This window comes from Crocodylus siamensis, chromosome 2 (assembly GCF_052110815.1).
Source record: "Crocodylus siamensis isolate JL-2025a chromosome 2, ASM5211081v1, whole genome shotgun sequence".
Taxonomy (NCBI): Eukaryota; Metazoa; Chordata; order Crocodylia; family Crocodylidae; genus Crocodylus; species Crocodylus siamensis.
In genome coordinates, this window is record NC_143396.1 from 23010988 (window position 1) to 23024683 (window position 13696).

General features: G+C 47.0%; 1 protein-coding gene across 11 annotated transcripts in view; it reads left to right on the top strand.

Annotated features, from left to right (window-relative positions):
- Positions 1 to 11266: 11266 nt before the first annotated feature.
- The window catches only part of ABLIM2 (actin binding LIM protein family member 2), a 270175-nt gene continuing 267745 nt past the window's right edge, over positions 11267 to 13696 (top strand). For all 11 annotated transcript variants that reach the window (XM_090035514.1, XM_090035516.1, XM_090035518.1 and 8 more), the window contains exon 1: positions 11267 to 11484. In XM_090035514.1, coding sequence (XP_089891640.1) covers positions 11469 to 11484 — 16 coding nt within the window. In that variant the 5' untranslated portion in view covers positions 11267 to 11468. The remainder of the gene's footprint in view (positions 11485 to 13696) is intronic.

Here is a 13696-nt window from a genome sequence, read left to right on the forward strand (position 1 = left end):
TTCTAGCCTACTGCTGCCCTCTAGTTGAAAATGTATGAACATAAATGAATGTAGCAAGTAGTATACCTTCTACTGCTTCAGTACTCTTCCTTGGCCCTTTCTGATGGGTCTCTTGTTACATTCTTAGAGGTGGGGTGACTTAAAAGTCAGCCAAAGGAGAAGAATAATTGCATTACGCAGTAGCCTGCTCACTACAAGAGAGTATATCTTACATTTGCAAAAATCACTGGAAAAGGTCTAAGACCACTGATATTTTGCATAGTAATCTCCCACATAGGGAACATCATTTTGTGTAGCTGTTGTAATCTGTTTCAGGGGAGTTTAGGAATAAGGATTCTGTGGTAGATGGCAAACTGAGAGAAGCAAGACAAGCCTCCGTAAATACTGACAGTTGAGAGAGCCATCTACATTTTGGAGACATCTGAGATGAAAACTAGGGTTCTTCTACCATAGCAAAAATCCATAAAAACGTAGTGATGAAGTGAATTTACTCTTTACCTTGCTTTCAGATGTCTGGGACTATGCAGTTTCTAATCCCTTTAGTCCTATAAGCAAGGCAAGAATTATGTAAAGGTATGTTGGGGGCAGGGTATGCATTTCAGTGAGTTCGTATATCCCACAACAAGGGAAATCCAGTCAGGAGTAAATTGGATAACACTTTCCTGACGGGTACTTAATGTTTGGTGGTGGTGTTGTCAGCCCTGGCTGTTTTCAAGAGGCATAGGCCAAATTGTAGAAATGTGGTTAAGGAGTCCCAAACCTTGTTTCTGAGTGGCCAGAGAATGAGTATTTGCAGATGTGATAACCAGCTTGATCAGCAATGTAAAGGAAGCAATCAATGTGTCCAGCTAAACCAGTAATAAGATCTAATTAACCAGAACACAAAGCGTGGGAAGACAGTATAAGGGGAGACCATAAGTTAAATAATCCAGATAGACTAGACCTTGCCTTTACAAGTTATAGCAATTGATGTAACCAAATGTATTATGCTTTTTTGCAATAATATATGTGTTTTTGTTAATATCCTTAGATAAGTTGTCAAAACAGCCTTGTAAAACAAGACTGTAAACTAAGGTAAAAAAGAAACAGGACCGTATTAAACAGCTTTCCACAATGGCAAAGGAAAGGAGATATGAAACTCTCTGTTTTACTTTACCAAGGATATAAGTTCCAACTAATTGACACTTTACAAGTCCACAAGCAATCTGGTTCAGTCCTGTCCCCAAAATTTTAGTGAAACAGAATTAAATAAAACCAATCAGACTACCACATATTAGAATATTTAGCATAAATAAGGTATAGGCAGCTTCTTGTGAAACTGTTGCTCAGGGACCTCTATGAGATCGTCTCTGACTCATTTGGGTGTTTCTGTGGTGGGTCCCAGGTAACAAGTGGGTCAGTGTGTCCTTGTTATACCTCACTCACCTATGCACTCCAGTATGAAAGCTTCCAGTGAGGTTGCTCTGGGTTGTTTCAGGCCAGAGACCAAGTACTTGAAAAGAGGCACAAATGCAAGCATAGGTAGTTTTCCTGACTGACTTCACTCATTGAATACAGGGAATGAACTAATTCTAGTGAAGTGGCAACTATAGTCCATTTTTCTGTTGTATAAAATGCATTTTCAGTTTGTATGCTGTCCTTGTTGCTGTCATTTTTTGAGCACTTTCGAAAAGCGCATTATGGGAAAAGAGCAATGCCACTGATATTTTCTCATCTCCTGTGTAATGGGTGAGTTTTATATGCAGCTTCAATAAGATTTTAATTTGGGGGTTTTTTGGTTTTTAATATTAGAGAAGGAAGATTGAAGACGTGCTTATGCTTGAGACAGAAGATGTTGAGTTTTGTGATGAGTTTTGTAAACTTCAGCTTCTTAGGTCAGCACCTAAAAGCTGTTTACTACATGGACAAGCTTTAGCCTTGTGGTAGAAAGTTTCATTATGCTGGTGTCCACTGACCTCATCGACAACTTTTAGGTGAGTTTTTATAGCTAGACTGGGCCCAGGCCATTGAGCACCTTGAATGTAAGGATGGAGCCTTCAGTTTGACTTGGTAATTTAAGAAGCCATTATACCATTGTTTAATGTTCCTGAGGAGATGTGTTTCAGACTGAATAGTTTTTCTAACAGCTGATGCCTTTGGGTTTGGGCATCTATACATGACAAGCTTTAGTTAAAGTGCCCCCGTCACCATTGTAAAACATGAGGACCCTGAATACATGTGACGTGGAGGATGCTGGAACACACTAATTAGCACACTTCAACAGGCTCTATTTTAATGGAGTCTGCTCCAACAGATGCTAATTAGCATGCGTCGGAGCAGAGCTCCATCACATGTATAAGTGACCGATGACCACATATACTGTAATCTAGCTTGGAGGTAATGAGGACTTGTGTAACTGAGGCCAGGTTGTTATCTTGGATGCATCTATCCAGCTGCAATTGGTAGTGAGCATTACTCAGACGGTGTTAACATTAGAATATAGGATTAGCTAACAATTTAGGATTTGCTAAATTTTTAACTTATATATTTTATTTAAATCCTGCAACCCAAAAAGGGGCTTAGCTTCTTCTTACAATCAAATTACACATGACTGTGATATAGCCTACTGGAAGCAGGAAGATATAGCTTCCTATATAGAATATTGTTATAGTTGGAGACCCAGTGCAATCTTTCCTATGTGACATGTAATACAGACATACAAAGCTCAGCATGTGTTTACAATAGAATGCATTATAATACCAAAAGTGTTCTGGTCATGAACATGTATTTGCTGAAGTTTTGCTGTACATACTTATTACCCCATCTCAGCTGAAAAGATAGATCAGATGGGACAATAAGTATATACAGCAAAACTTCTGCAAATGCATGTTTTTATTTTAATACTTTTTTTTTGAGTAGTAGTGATTTCCAACGTTGCTCACGCTCGTCCTGTTGTCACTCCCAGATAACTCATGGGATTTATTTTTCTTTGCATTTCTACTAGTCTCTCCTGTTGGATGGCCCCTAGTTTCTCTTCTGCATAAATTATATGTAGGCATTGGTTAATCCATTGCAATTTTCATTGCGTCAAGCAATTGCTTGACCAGCTCACTTAAGAATTTACTGTCTGCAAGACAACAAGTCTGATTGTCCTGTTCCAACCAAGATTTCTTTAATCTTCCTTGATTGCACCCTTTGTTGTTTTCATTTTCTCGTTTCAAAATTTGCCTGAGAGTTATGTTTGACCTATAGATCATAATATATTAAGACTGACAATGTTTAAATTAAGACTCTGTTGCACTAATACGTTTTATGCTGCCCACAGGTTGAGAGGAGCTTTATACAGGTTGTCACAATGATGCAGACACTTTAATATTACAATAGTTTGCTATTTCATTATGTCTGCATCACACTAATTCATTATTTATAAGCATATGTACCTCTCACTGAATAGTCTGCAGTGTATTTCCATAGCCAGAAGTGCATTGGAAGTACAATCAAGATCTTCTAGCTTATAAATCTTGTACTAGAAAAGTCTCACTTTTCTGCTTTGTTATTTTTGTTTCCTTTCATTTCACTTATTAGTGCCCAAAGAGTGCAACAAAGATCAGGGCTATGTAGGATAAGGTTAGAGATTGATATTGCTTATAACTAGAAGCTCATATGTCTTTGGAATTTTTCTTGACTTCAGCAACTGGTAGCTATTCACTGATGTAGTTGCCTGAAAACAGAATAAATCATGGCATAGATTTGGGGTAGAGCTTTAGATTTGTACCAGTACAGCTACATTGGTTGCTGTCTATTGAAGAGCAATTTCCAGTGTAATCAAGGCTTGGAGAGATAAGAAATGTGACTAATAAGAGAAAGACAAACATAGGATACATATGAGCATTACACTTAGATAGACCTAACCACAATTCGATTGATCTAAATGCCCAGTCAGGTAGGTGTTTGAAAGTCTTAAATCACCCCAAAAATGATGCACCTGATCTAAGTTAGTTCACTTCAGGAGGGTGAAGGGTTAACCCGATCTTGTGAATGCCCGCATGTGTTCATGACACAGCCCCGGGCTGGTAAAGCCCAGCTGCTTACCCCAGCCCTGGGGCTTCATATGTTGAGGAAAAGACAAGTCTATGATTTTAAGGTCCAATTCTACCACCATGCAGTTCTGGTGAGGAGCACGTAAGCATTTTGTTAATGCTTGCATGTGAGTAGCCAACTTGATTTCAATAGACCTACGTGTGGAATAAGATAACTGATTAAGAAGAGTTGATGTTGAACCTCAGTAATGAATGTAAACAAATAAAACTATTAGATGTTAAACAAATGGGAAACCTTTCAAAATATGTATTCATAATATTTACAAATCACAGAATGTCAGACGCTTTAAAAAGAGGTCTTTCAGTAACAGAAAATTTACATTGCTGTAGAAATGAGCGTAAACAGAGCAGTATTTAACTGTAAGCTCTGAATAGCAGTGGCTGCAAAAGAAAAATTGCAGCTCATGAAGATGGGAGAATATGATACAGAAAGAAAAACTCATGGATATTGACAGAGACAGGGGTGGACGACAGGTTCCCCATCTGAGCTATTAAAAAAAGAAAATATCTATAACCTAGTAGATTATCATCTTTTATAAAATGTATTGGTTGGCAAGAAAAGGCACATGGAGAGAATGTGATACACGAGGAGATTTGAGGGTAAAAAAATGTGATATGTCTCGTGCATCTTAATTACCAAAGCCCAATTTTCATCAGACTCGGAGACAGGTATGGGTGAACGAGGCAGCTGCCCTGGGTCTGGGCAGAAAGGGGGCCTGAAAATGGTAATTTTTTTCTGTTGCCCTATTATTATTATTATTATTATTATTATTATTATTATTATTATCATCTCTAGCGAAGGCAGGCCTGATACTAAAAGTTCACCCAGGGCCACCAGGAGTCTAGGTACGGTGCTGATTTTCATAAGTGTCCAAAGATGCGGAGATGCCTAGTAGGAATTAAAAGTATCTAAGGGCGTGATTCTATTTCTCCTGTTAGATGTGTAAGTGGACTTGGGTACCTAAGTGTGATTGTTTCACTTTGCTTGAGCCCCTGAAAAACAGCTAATGCAAAAGGTGGATGGATCCTCCTCCTCTTCACTGCTTATTTATGACTTTTTCTTAAGGGTAGGATGCTGGTGCATTGCAAAAGTAGACACATTCATGAATTTTCAGAACTTTAACAGGGTATAATAGAATTGGACTTAAATGTGTAATAGATAGAATGCGGTCTGGCCCAAAAAGTGTAGGGAATTTAATTTCCAAGACTTTCTAGGTAACACTTTCAGAGGGGACTTGAGCATTTAGTAGTAGAGCTATCTGGAAGTTGGTGTGCATGTGTCAGAAATACCTGGTTCCTGTAAGCCAAACTTTGTGAAAACATATCAGTTTCAATAAAGCTTTTCAAGGACACTCCTAGTTCTACAGTGTAATGTGTAGAGCTGTTGAAAGGGAAGAGAGAGGACAATTGTAGCTCTAATGTTTAGTGGTAGGAGACGTGGGCTGATTCCGTTTTTTAAACTGGGCAGAGTAGAACCTGGGTCTCCCACAAGTTCAAGTGGCAAGTACCCAAACCACCATGCTGTTGGCTCTAGTAGGTCTAATTATGCCTTTCAACATTTTTCCTGAAAAAAATAGAAAGGCAAAGATCTTTCTTGGACTGATGGAGAACTGAAATTTTTAAAAACCTGCTGCTGTTACTTACCCAGCTCCTTCCTACACATTTGATAATGATAAGCAAGCAATTGAAACAGTATCAATTTTTAATTTACCTAGCTTGAGATTTTGATGAACAAAATCAATATTTGAAATATAAAGAGACAGTATCGAACCAAATAGCTGAGGCTAGAAGTTTTAAAATCAAATGGCTAGAAGAAAAGCAATCTTATGAAATCTTTCTAGATTAATAGAATTTAGACATACCATTGATGGAAAATCTTACTCAAATAAATGAAGGGGAAAGTAAATTTAAAGTTGACTAATGTTGCTTGAAGTGGTAGAAAATACAACTTTCCATTAGTCTTAGCTAGCTTCTATGAGGCAGTTATGTTTTGCCACTACATAAATTTAGAACACACTGAAAATATATGTGTGTGAAGATTAACATCAGTTTTCACTGATATACATTTAGAAATTTGTTATATAATGTAACAATTTTAAAATAAATAAAAGCACCTACTTGTCAAACTACCTTTCCTCTAGGTCAGGGGTTTTCAACTTTTTTAAACAAGTGTATCCCTTCTCTCTCAAAGTTCTACCTCAGGAACCCCTTTATATCTTTTTCTAATTTTTATGGGGTGGAGGGTGCAAATCGAGCTCCCCATGGTGAGGGAGGGAGTGGGGCTCAGGCTGCACAGCTATGGCAGAGCACGGGATGAACCTGCAAGCAGCTCATTCGGAGGGCGTGGAGAGTGTGTGGTGGCTCCCACTGGTGCACTCATCCCGGGAGGGCATGGGAGTGTGCCACCACATCTGCATGTGGCAGGCCAGGCTGCCAGTGCCAGCCGGGGCCAATGCTGGGCTGTTCCTGACAGGGGCTGGGCCACTGCACTTGTGCTGGGCAGCGGCAGCGCTGGGATGGAGGGTTGGGGGACTACAGTGAATTCTGGAGTAGCGACAGCCTCCTGTAACCCCCTCCCAGTGCTGCCACTGCCCACCTCGAGTGCAGCCCAGCCCAGCCCCCACCAGGAAGAGCCCAGCACTGCCCCAGCTGGCAGCAGCACCCTGCTGTGCCCCACGCAGAGCGTGGAGCACTGTTCCCCCTGCCCCGCCGTGCCCTTCTGGGGTGCATGCAGCCACAGGAGCTGTCCCCCCTCCTGCCCCCAGATGAACCGCCACTCAGTCCCATGCTCCGCCCCAACTCCCACAGCTGTGCATACCCCCGGCAGGACACGGAGGGTGTGTGCCCTTGGATCCACATGCATGGTGGGGCAGGACAGGATGGGCTGTAGCTGTGGGCTAGGGCCAGCACTGGGCTGTTCCTGGCAGGGGCTGGGCTGGGCTGTGCTGGGAGTGGGTGGCAGCAACGCTGGGAGGGGACTATGGGAAGTGGGGTGCTACGGCAAATTTTGGTGGCTGTAGCCCCCTCCCAGCACCACCACCATTGGCCCCAAGCGCAGCCTTGCCCAGGCCCTCTGGCTGGCACTGGCCCCAGCCTGCAGCAGCATCCCACCCTGTCCCACATAATCTGGGGGCATACCCCACCTCGTGCCCTCTTGGGGGGGCACGCAAAAGAGATAACCTCCCCCCCCACACGCATGGCTCAGTCCAGCGCCCTGCCCTAGCTGGGCAGTGCCAGCCCCACTCCCTCCCCCACAGCTGGGGCCTCAATCTGCTCCTTCCCTCGCAACATACTTACCAGCCCAACCTGGCTGCTCTCCTGGCCGCCGGTGTGCTGTGCCGCAGCTGTGTGCCCGCACATGGCATTTATCAGTCACATTTGGTCTGCGTACCCCATAGGACCTTTTTTAAGTAACCCCTAGAAGTACAAATACTCCCAGTTGACCACCACTGCTCTAGGTCAGTGAGGGTCAACCTTTTTTTACCACAGGTATGTCACAAACATGCTCTGTACTTTCCCTGAACACCCACCCCTCACCTACTGCTCTATTTTCTCCTGCCTGCCTTATCCACTGCTGGGCTGCCTGGCCTCTCCCCAGCTGGCCGCATACAAGTTGTCCATGATACATGTTCTACTGGGTGGCCATCCCTACTCTAGGACATGATACTTCCACAACTGAAAGCAGTAATACAGGTTCCTGCTCTTCCTATCCCTCCCCCTCTATAGTCAAAGCCAGTTTATGAATATTGTAAGAACACCTTTCATTTTCTCAGCACACTTCTCAAAGAACTACACAAACTTCAGCTGTCAAAGCATTAGCAGGAAAGGGATATGGACAGAAAGTATATCACCCACTACTGGCCTGCAGCAGTTGTTGACAGCCACACTTACTAACATAGGACTCTTCAATTTATCCTCCAATGTCTAACTTAAATTGAATGGGGATATAAAGCCCAGTCCTGTATTAGGCAGAGTGCTTTCAGTTCCCACTGAAACCACTAGGATTTAAAGATGCTTAGCTCCCTGCAAGGTCAAATGCTCCTGTGGAGAGATTCTATTACTTAGAACTAGGACAGGTCAGTAGGGGCTGATGCCACTCTTCGGGCAAAAAATCCCCCTGGGGGATCTAGGATCTTATCCTCTGAAGTACAGGGCACCTGCAATTGCAATGGGATTCAGTGGCAAGTCAGGGTGCCAGGTGCAGCAGCGTGATCCAACTTCTCCATTAATGGCAAATCTTGCCCAGTACCTGGGGTTTAGGGGGTATCCTAAAAAAAGCCCAGAAACTGGGGAGTTTAACACCGTTGGTTCATGCTGAAGTCAGTCCAGAGCCACTCCCTGTAAATGCACGGAGCAATTTTGGAATGCTCCAGCTGTAGGTGATATTAGAGCAATGATTCTCAGCCAGGGTGCCAGGGCACCCTGAAGCTCCTTTGAAGGGTGTCACTAGGTGTGAGGGGATAAGCTAAGCAGCTAAAGGCTGTTGCACACTTGGTCCTGCCTGAAGGATCCCACACCCCCATTGCCAGACCCCTCTCCAAGGAAGTAGCCACTAGTACATAAATTAGGGTTCCGTATTCAATGCCACTGCATGCTCAAAAGTTACAGGGGGCAGCACTGGGTCCAGTGAGGAGTGGCTTGACTCCATCAAGGTTGAGAACCCCTGTGCTAGACTGATGGGATGGCCCAGGAGTTGTGAGAGACAAGGATTTGTTTGGGTGATACCTTTCAGAGGGCCAGCTGCAGACTGGGGGTAGAGTTAGACAAGTTTTCTACTTCAAGACTACCACTTTAGGTGGTAGGTAAAGCAGTGGTGGTACCAGCTCTCTTGACTGTCAGCCTTTTTTTTTTTTATTCAGCACACTTCATAAAACAGATGCTGACATGCAGGGCCGGAAACAGGCATGGGTGAACCAAGCAGTCACCGAGGGCCCAGACACAAAGAGGGCCCCAAAATTGGTTGTTTAAAAATTATTATTAACATTTATCTCTGGCAAAGGGGGGCCCAATACTAAAGTTTGCCTTGGGCTGCTGACATGAAGAGCTGGGAGCATGAACGCCTTGTGCCCAGGAGGCTGGTGTGGGGCACAGTGAGCTCCAACAGGCTGCGGTAGCACTTTCGGAGGCAAGTGGTGAGCTCCCGCAGGCAGCTGCGGCGCTGTCAGCAGGGAGTGGGGAGGCAGGTGGCGAGCGCCGACCAGCAGTCAGTGACCACCCGCAGACGCCTATGGCAGCATAGTTTCATAGTTGGGTGGGTTGGAAGGGACCTGAGCAGATCATCAAGTCCGACCCCCTGCCATGGACAGGAAAGAGTATTGGGGTCAGGTGACCCCAGCAAGGTGACCATCTAGCTTCCTCTTAAAGACCCCCAGGGTAGGAGCCAGCACCACTTCTCTTGGAAGTTGGTTCCGGATCCTAGCTGCCCTGACCGCGAAGTAGCGCCTCCTGATGTCTAGTCTGAATTTACCCTCTGCTAGCTTGTGACCGTTATTCCTAGTCACTCCTGGTAGTGCTTGGGGGAACAGAAACTCCCCCAATGCCTGCTGGTCCCCTCTGACTAGTTTGTAACAGGCCACTAGATCCCCCCTCAGCCTTCTCTTGTGAAGGCTGAACAGGTTCAGGTCCCGTAGCCTGTCCTCGTAGGGCCTGCCCTGCTGCCCCCTGATCATGCGGGTGGCCCTACTCTGGACCCTCTCCATGTCCACATCCCTCTTGAAGTGCGGCGCCCAGAACTGGATGCAGTACTCCAGCTGTGGCCTGACCAGTGCCGCATAGAGGAGGAGGATCACCTTCTTGATCCATCTGTGGATGCATGACAAGGTGCAGTTGGCCTTCCTGACCGCGTCCCCACACTGCCGGCCCATGTTCATCTTGGCACCAATGATGACTCCAAGATCCTTTCCTGCCTCTGCACTGGTGAGAAGGGAGTTCCCCAGCCTGTAGGTATGCTGCTGGTTGTTCCTCCCCAGGTGCATCACCTTGCACTTGTCAGTGCTGAATCCCATCCTGTTCTCATCTGCCCACCCCTGTAACCTGTCTAGGTCTGATTGCAGCCTATTCCTCCCTTCTAGCGTGCCCACTTCCCCCCACATCTTAGTGTCATCAACAAATTTGAACAGGGTACTTTTTACCCCCTCGTCCAAGTCCCTGATGAAGTTGTTGAACAGTGCTGGCCCGAGGACCAAGCCCTGGGGGACCCCACTGCCCGCATCCCTCCAGGTCGAAAATGAACCATCCACCACCACTCTCCAGCCAGTTGGCGACCCATTTGACTATGTGAGTGTCGACACCACAGTCCCCCAGTTTTTTAATGAGAATGGGGTGAGAAACAGTGTTGAAGGCCTTCCTAAAGTCCAGACAAACTACGACCGCTGCTACCCCTGCATCTAAGGCTTTTGTGACCTGGTCGTAGAAGGCCCCCAGGTTGGTCTGACAGGACCTGTCTCTAATGAACCCGTGTTGGTTGCCCCTAAGCATAACCTTTCCTGCTGGCCCCTTGTGGATATGCACCAGGACAATTCTCTCAAAAAGCTTCCCCAGGATCAAGGTAAGACTAACTGACCTATAGTTCCCTGCGTCCTTCTTCCTCCCTTTGGTGAAAATGGGAACCATGCTGACCCTTTTCCAGTCCAGCATCGATGGCGGGCAGTAGTGTTTGGGGACCGCCTGCAGATGCTGCTGGTGGCATTGGTGGCAGGGGAAGGGAGGGGCGTGGCGAGCGATGACCGGCAGTGTCAGCAGCGCCTTTTTGCAGGGGGTGCACCACCGCGCTCAGGGGCGCCTCGCGGGTGGCAGGGAGGAGCCGGCTGCCCCTCGCACGGCCCTGCCGCCTCGGCCAAGTCCCCGCTGGTTCTGAAGTAAAAAGCAGCCTGCCCCCCAGCGGCGAGAGCAGGGAGGAAGAGCACCACCGCCGGAAGCTGGCTCGATATGTCAAGTAGAGACCGCGCTCAGTCAGCATCCTGGCCTACGGCCTGCTCTCCCTCTGCGGAAAGCTCCGCAACTTCTGCAGCCGAATCCGCAGCTCCTCGAGCCGCCCCGAGCGCGCGGCCACGTGCGGGGCGCCGCCGGCTGCGGGCGAGCCCCCCCGGCTGGAGCAAAGCATGGAGGGGGATGTAGTTCCCCCGCCGCCTCCGCAGTAGGCAGCGCAGCCTACACTTCCCAGCCTGCCGCCGCCGCCGCCTCTCTCTGCGCTAGAGCTGTCAGCCGGCGCCGCGGCCACCTGCGGGGCAGGGCAGCCCGGCGCGCCGCCACCTCCTGCGGGCGCCCGCCCCGCCCCGCCCCGCCCCGCCGCGCCGCGGGATGCGGCTGCCCGGAGGAGGCTGCGGGCAGCGGCGGAGGCGCTCGGATGCGTAACAGGTGCAGGGGCAGCGGCTCCCGCGGGGCAGCGCCATGAGCGCCGGCGCAGGTAGGCGATGCGGGGCACTCGCCCCCTGCCCAGCCCCGCGGGATGCGGGCCGGGGGTCCCGCGCCCCGGTCACGTTGCAATGCAGCTGCGTGCAAGCGCGGCGCGCCGCGGGGCAGGGAGCCGCCCGGGCCGGGGTGGCGGGATCCTGCTGCTGCCAGCCCGCCGAGCCCCGCCAAGTTTCGCGGCCGCCGAGCTGCGGGGACCTGCCCCGTCCGAGCACGGAGACGCGCCGAGGCGTTCAGGTTTCTGCTGGGGAGCGGCAGGCGTCCGGATCGGCGGGAGCGGAGCCCCTTCCCGCAGGCTCCCTGCACCGGCAATATGGGTCAGATCTGCTGTGGCAAGCAGGCTGCCCCCCGCCCCCGCCGCCGCCGCCGCCGCCGGGAGTTGCCACTAGATTGAGCTCCCCTGTTTGCAACGGGGAATTTACATCGGTTTCTATCGCTGGCCTCTGCTCTTGGCCATGACGACATGCACCTGGGGAAGGGAGGGTGCTTTCTGTATCCCTAGTACCATGGGGGGGTCCGGGTGGGGAGCACCCTGTCTCCCGCATTGTCACGCAAACATAAGTGACACTGAGCGTGTTGAGAACTGGCAAGCGTTTTACGTGCTGGGTAGCTTAATATGCATTGAGATTTTTATGCGTATGAATATCATGTGGGAGACCACTTGAAATGTTATATTCAGCATTCGTTGATTTTCTTATATTTTTTTAACATTGCGTGACTGGCCAGGGAGTTTGGAGCATTGGGCTGCAGAATGTCCTGCCTTTCAGGCAAGCTGATTGTGTGTTTCCCCGCTGAGGATAACAATGCCTGCTAAATATATTCTTTCCCCCAACAACAATACTATGTTATGTGGCTACAATTAGATGGTGACACCGTATGTCAACATACTTAAACTATATAGCAGCATCACGGTGAACTGGATAAGGGCTTGTCTAAATAGAAGACAGTCCAGTGGTTAAGACTGTGGGAGACCTGGGTTTCAGGTCCCTTGTGGGCAAGTCCAGTCTGTACCTCAGTAACAGATGCAAAATAGAGCTTTATGAAGAGGGCATCAAAATGGGGAGGCCTAGGGATACTATAAGATACAGATTAGTGCCCAAAATTGGTGGTGGATACATTGATTTTTAAGTCTTATTCCAGTTCACTTGTTGGTTTTGGATCAAGCTTACAAACTGCATCTCTGTAATGTTAAATTTAAGTTATAGAATTAGCCAAAATATCAGTATATGACAGTTTGCTACAGAGGAAACGTAACCTTTCAAGTGGTTTCCCGGATTATGTTCTTACACATAACAATCTTAATGCATTTTAAGATGCATAGCACATAAAACTCTTGCCACTTTTGACCGTACTGCTATGCAATTTAATTTTGCATTTCTAGCCCAGCAGTTGCACTAAATGTGTTTAAATGAAAAGAGGGGAGAGATGCCATGCTGCGATAAAAAAATATGAGAGGCTGGAGAGGTATAGGATAACAAATTGTTGTAAAGAAAAACAAAAAGCAAGCTACCCTCCCAAACTGACAACTTAAAATATTAATTTAGCTTTTCTTTCTGTTTGAAAAAATGTTTCTTTAGCACTTCTCCCAGTTCAATGAAAACAATCAAAAAAAATTTTTATAAAGAGCTTCTGCTAGTAATTTAGATATTTCAAGAATCCTCAACTCCATTGGAAGTGTGAGAGTAGAGGAATTAAGGAGCCTTCTGAGATCTCCAAAGGTGTGAGTTCAAGCCCTGCTCCATATTTGGGCCAAACAGCCCTCCAGTCAACCCAGCAGTAAGTAGGTACCTGGTCGTTTAGGCTGGGGAGTCAAGGCTGGACAGATATGGGGCTCATTACTTAGAAAAGGGGAACTTAATTACAAAAGATTTTCCACTGGAATTATGGAACAAATTGCAATAGAAATTTTTGTAATGGTATCACAACCTAGAGCAGCGCTGTTAACAGATTCTGGGCTGCATTTAGACAGTAAAGAGCAAAGAGTTGTTGCAATGTTCATGGAGCAGTCCAAGATGGAGATCACAGTCTACCCTCCTGCTATTCTGTCTGCAAAGTAGGAGGAACAAAGTATAAGCGCTGTATACCTGATATGCCACATAGCTAAACGCTGGAACCTGTTTCCCTTCCTGTACTAATACCTGTAGGTACAGACATATGAAATGATTGCTGTTGCCCTGCATTTTACACCGTAGCAAATTTAATTTTGT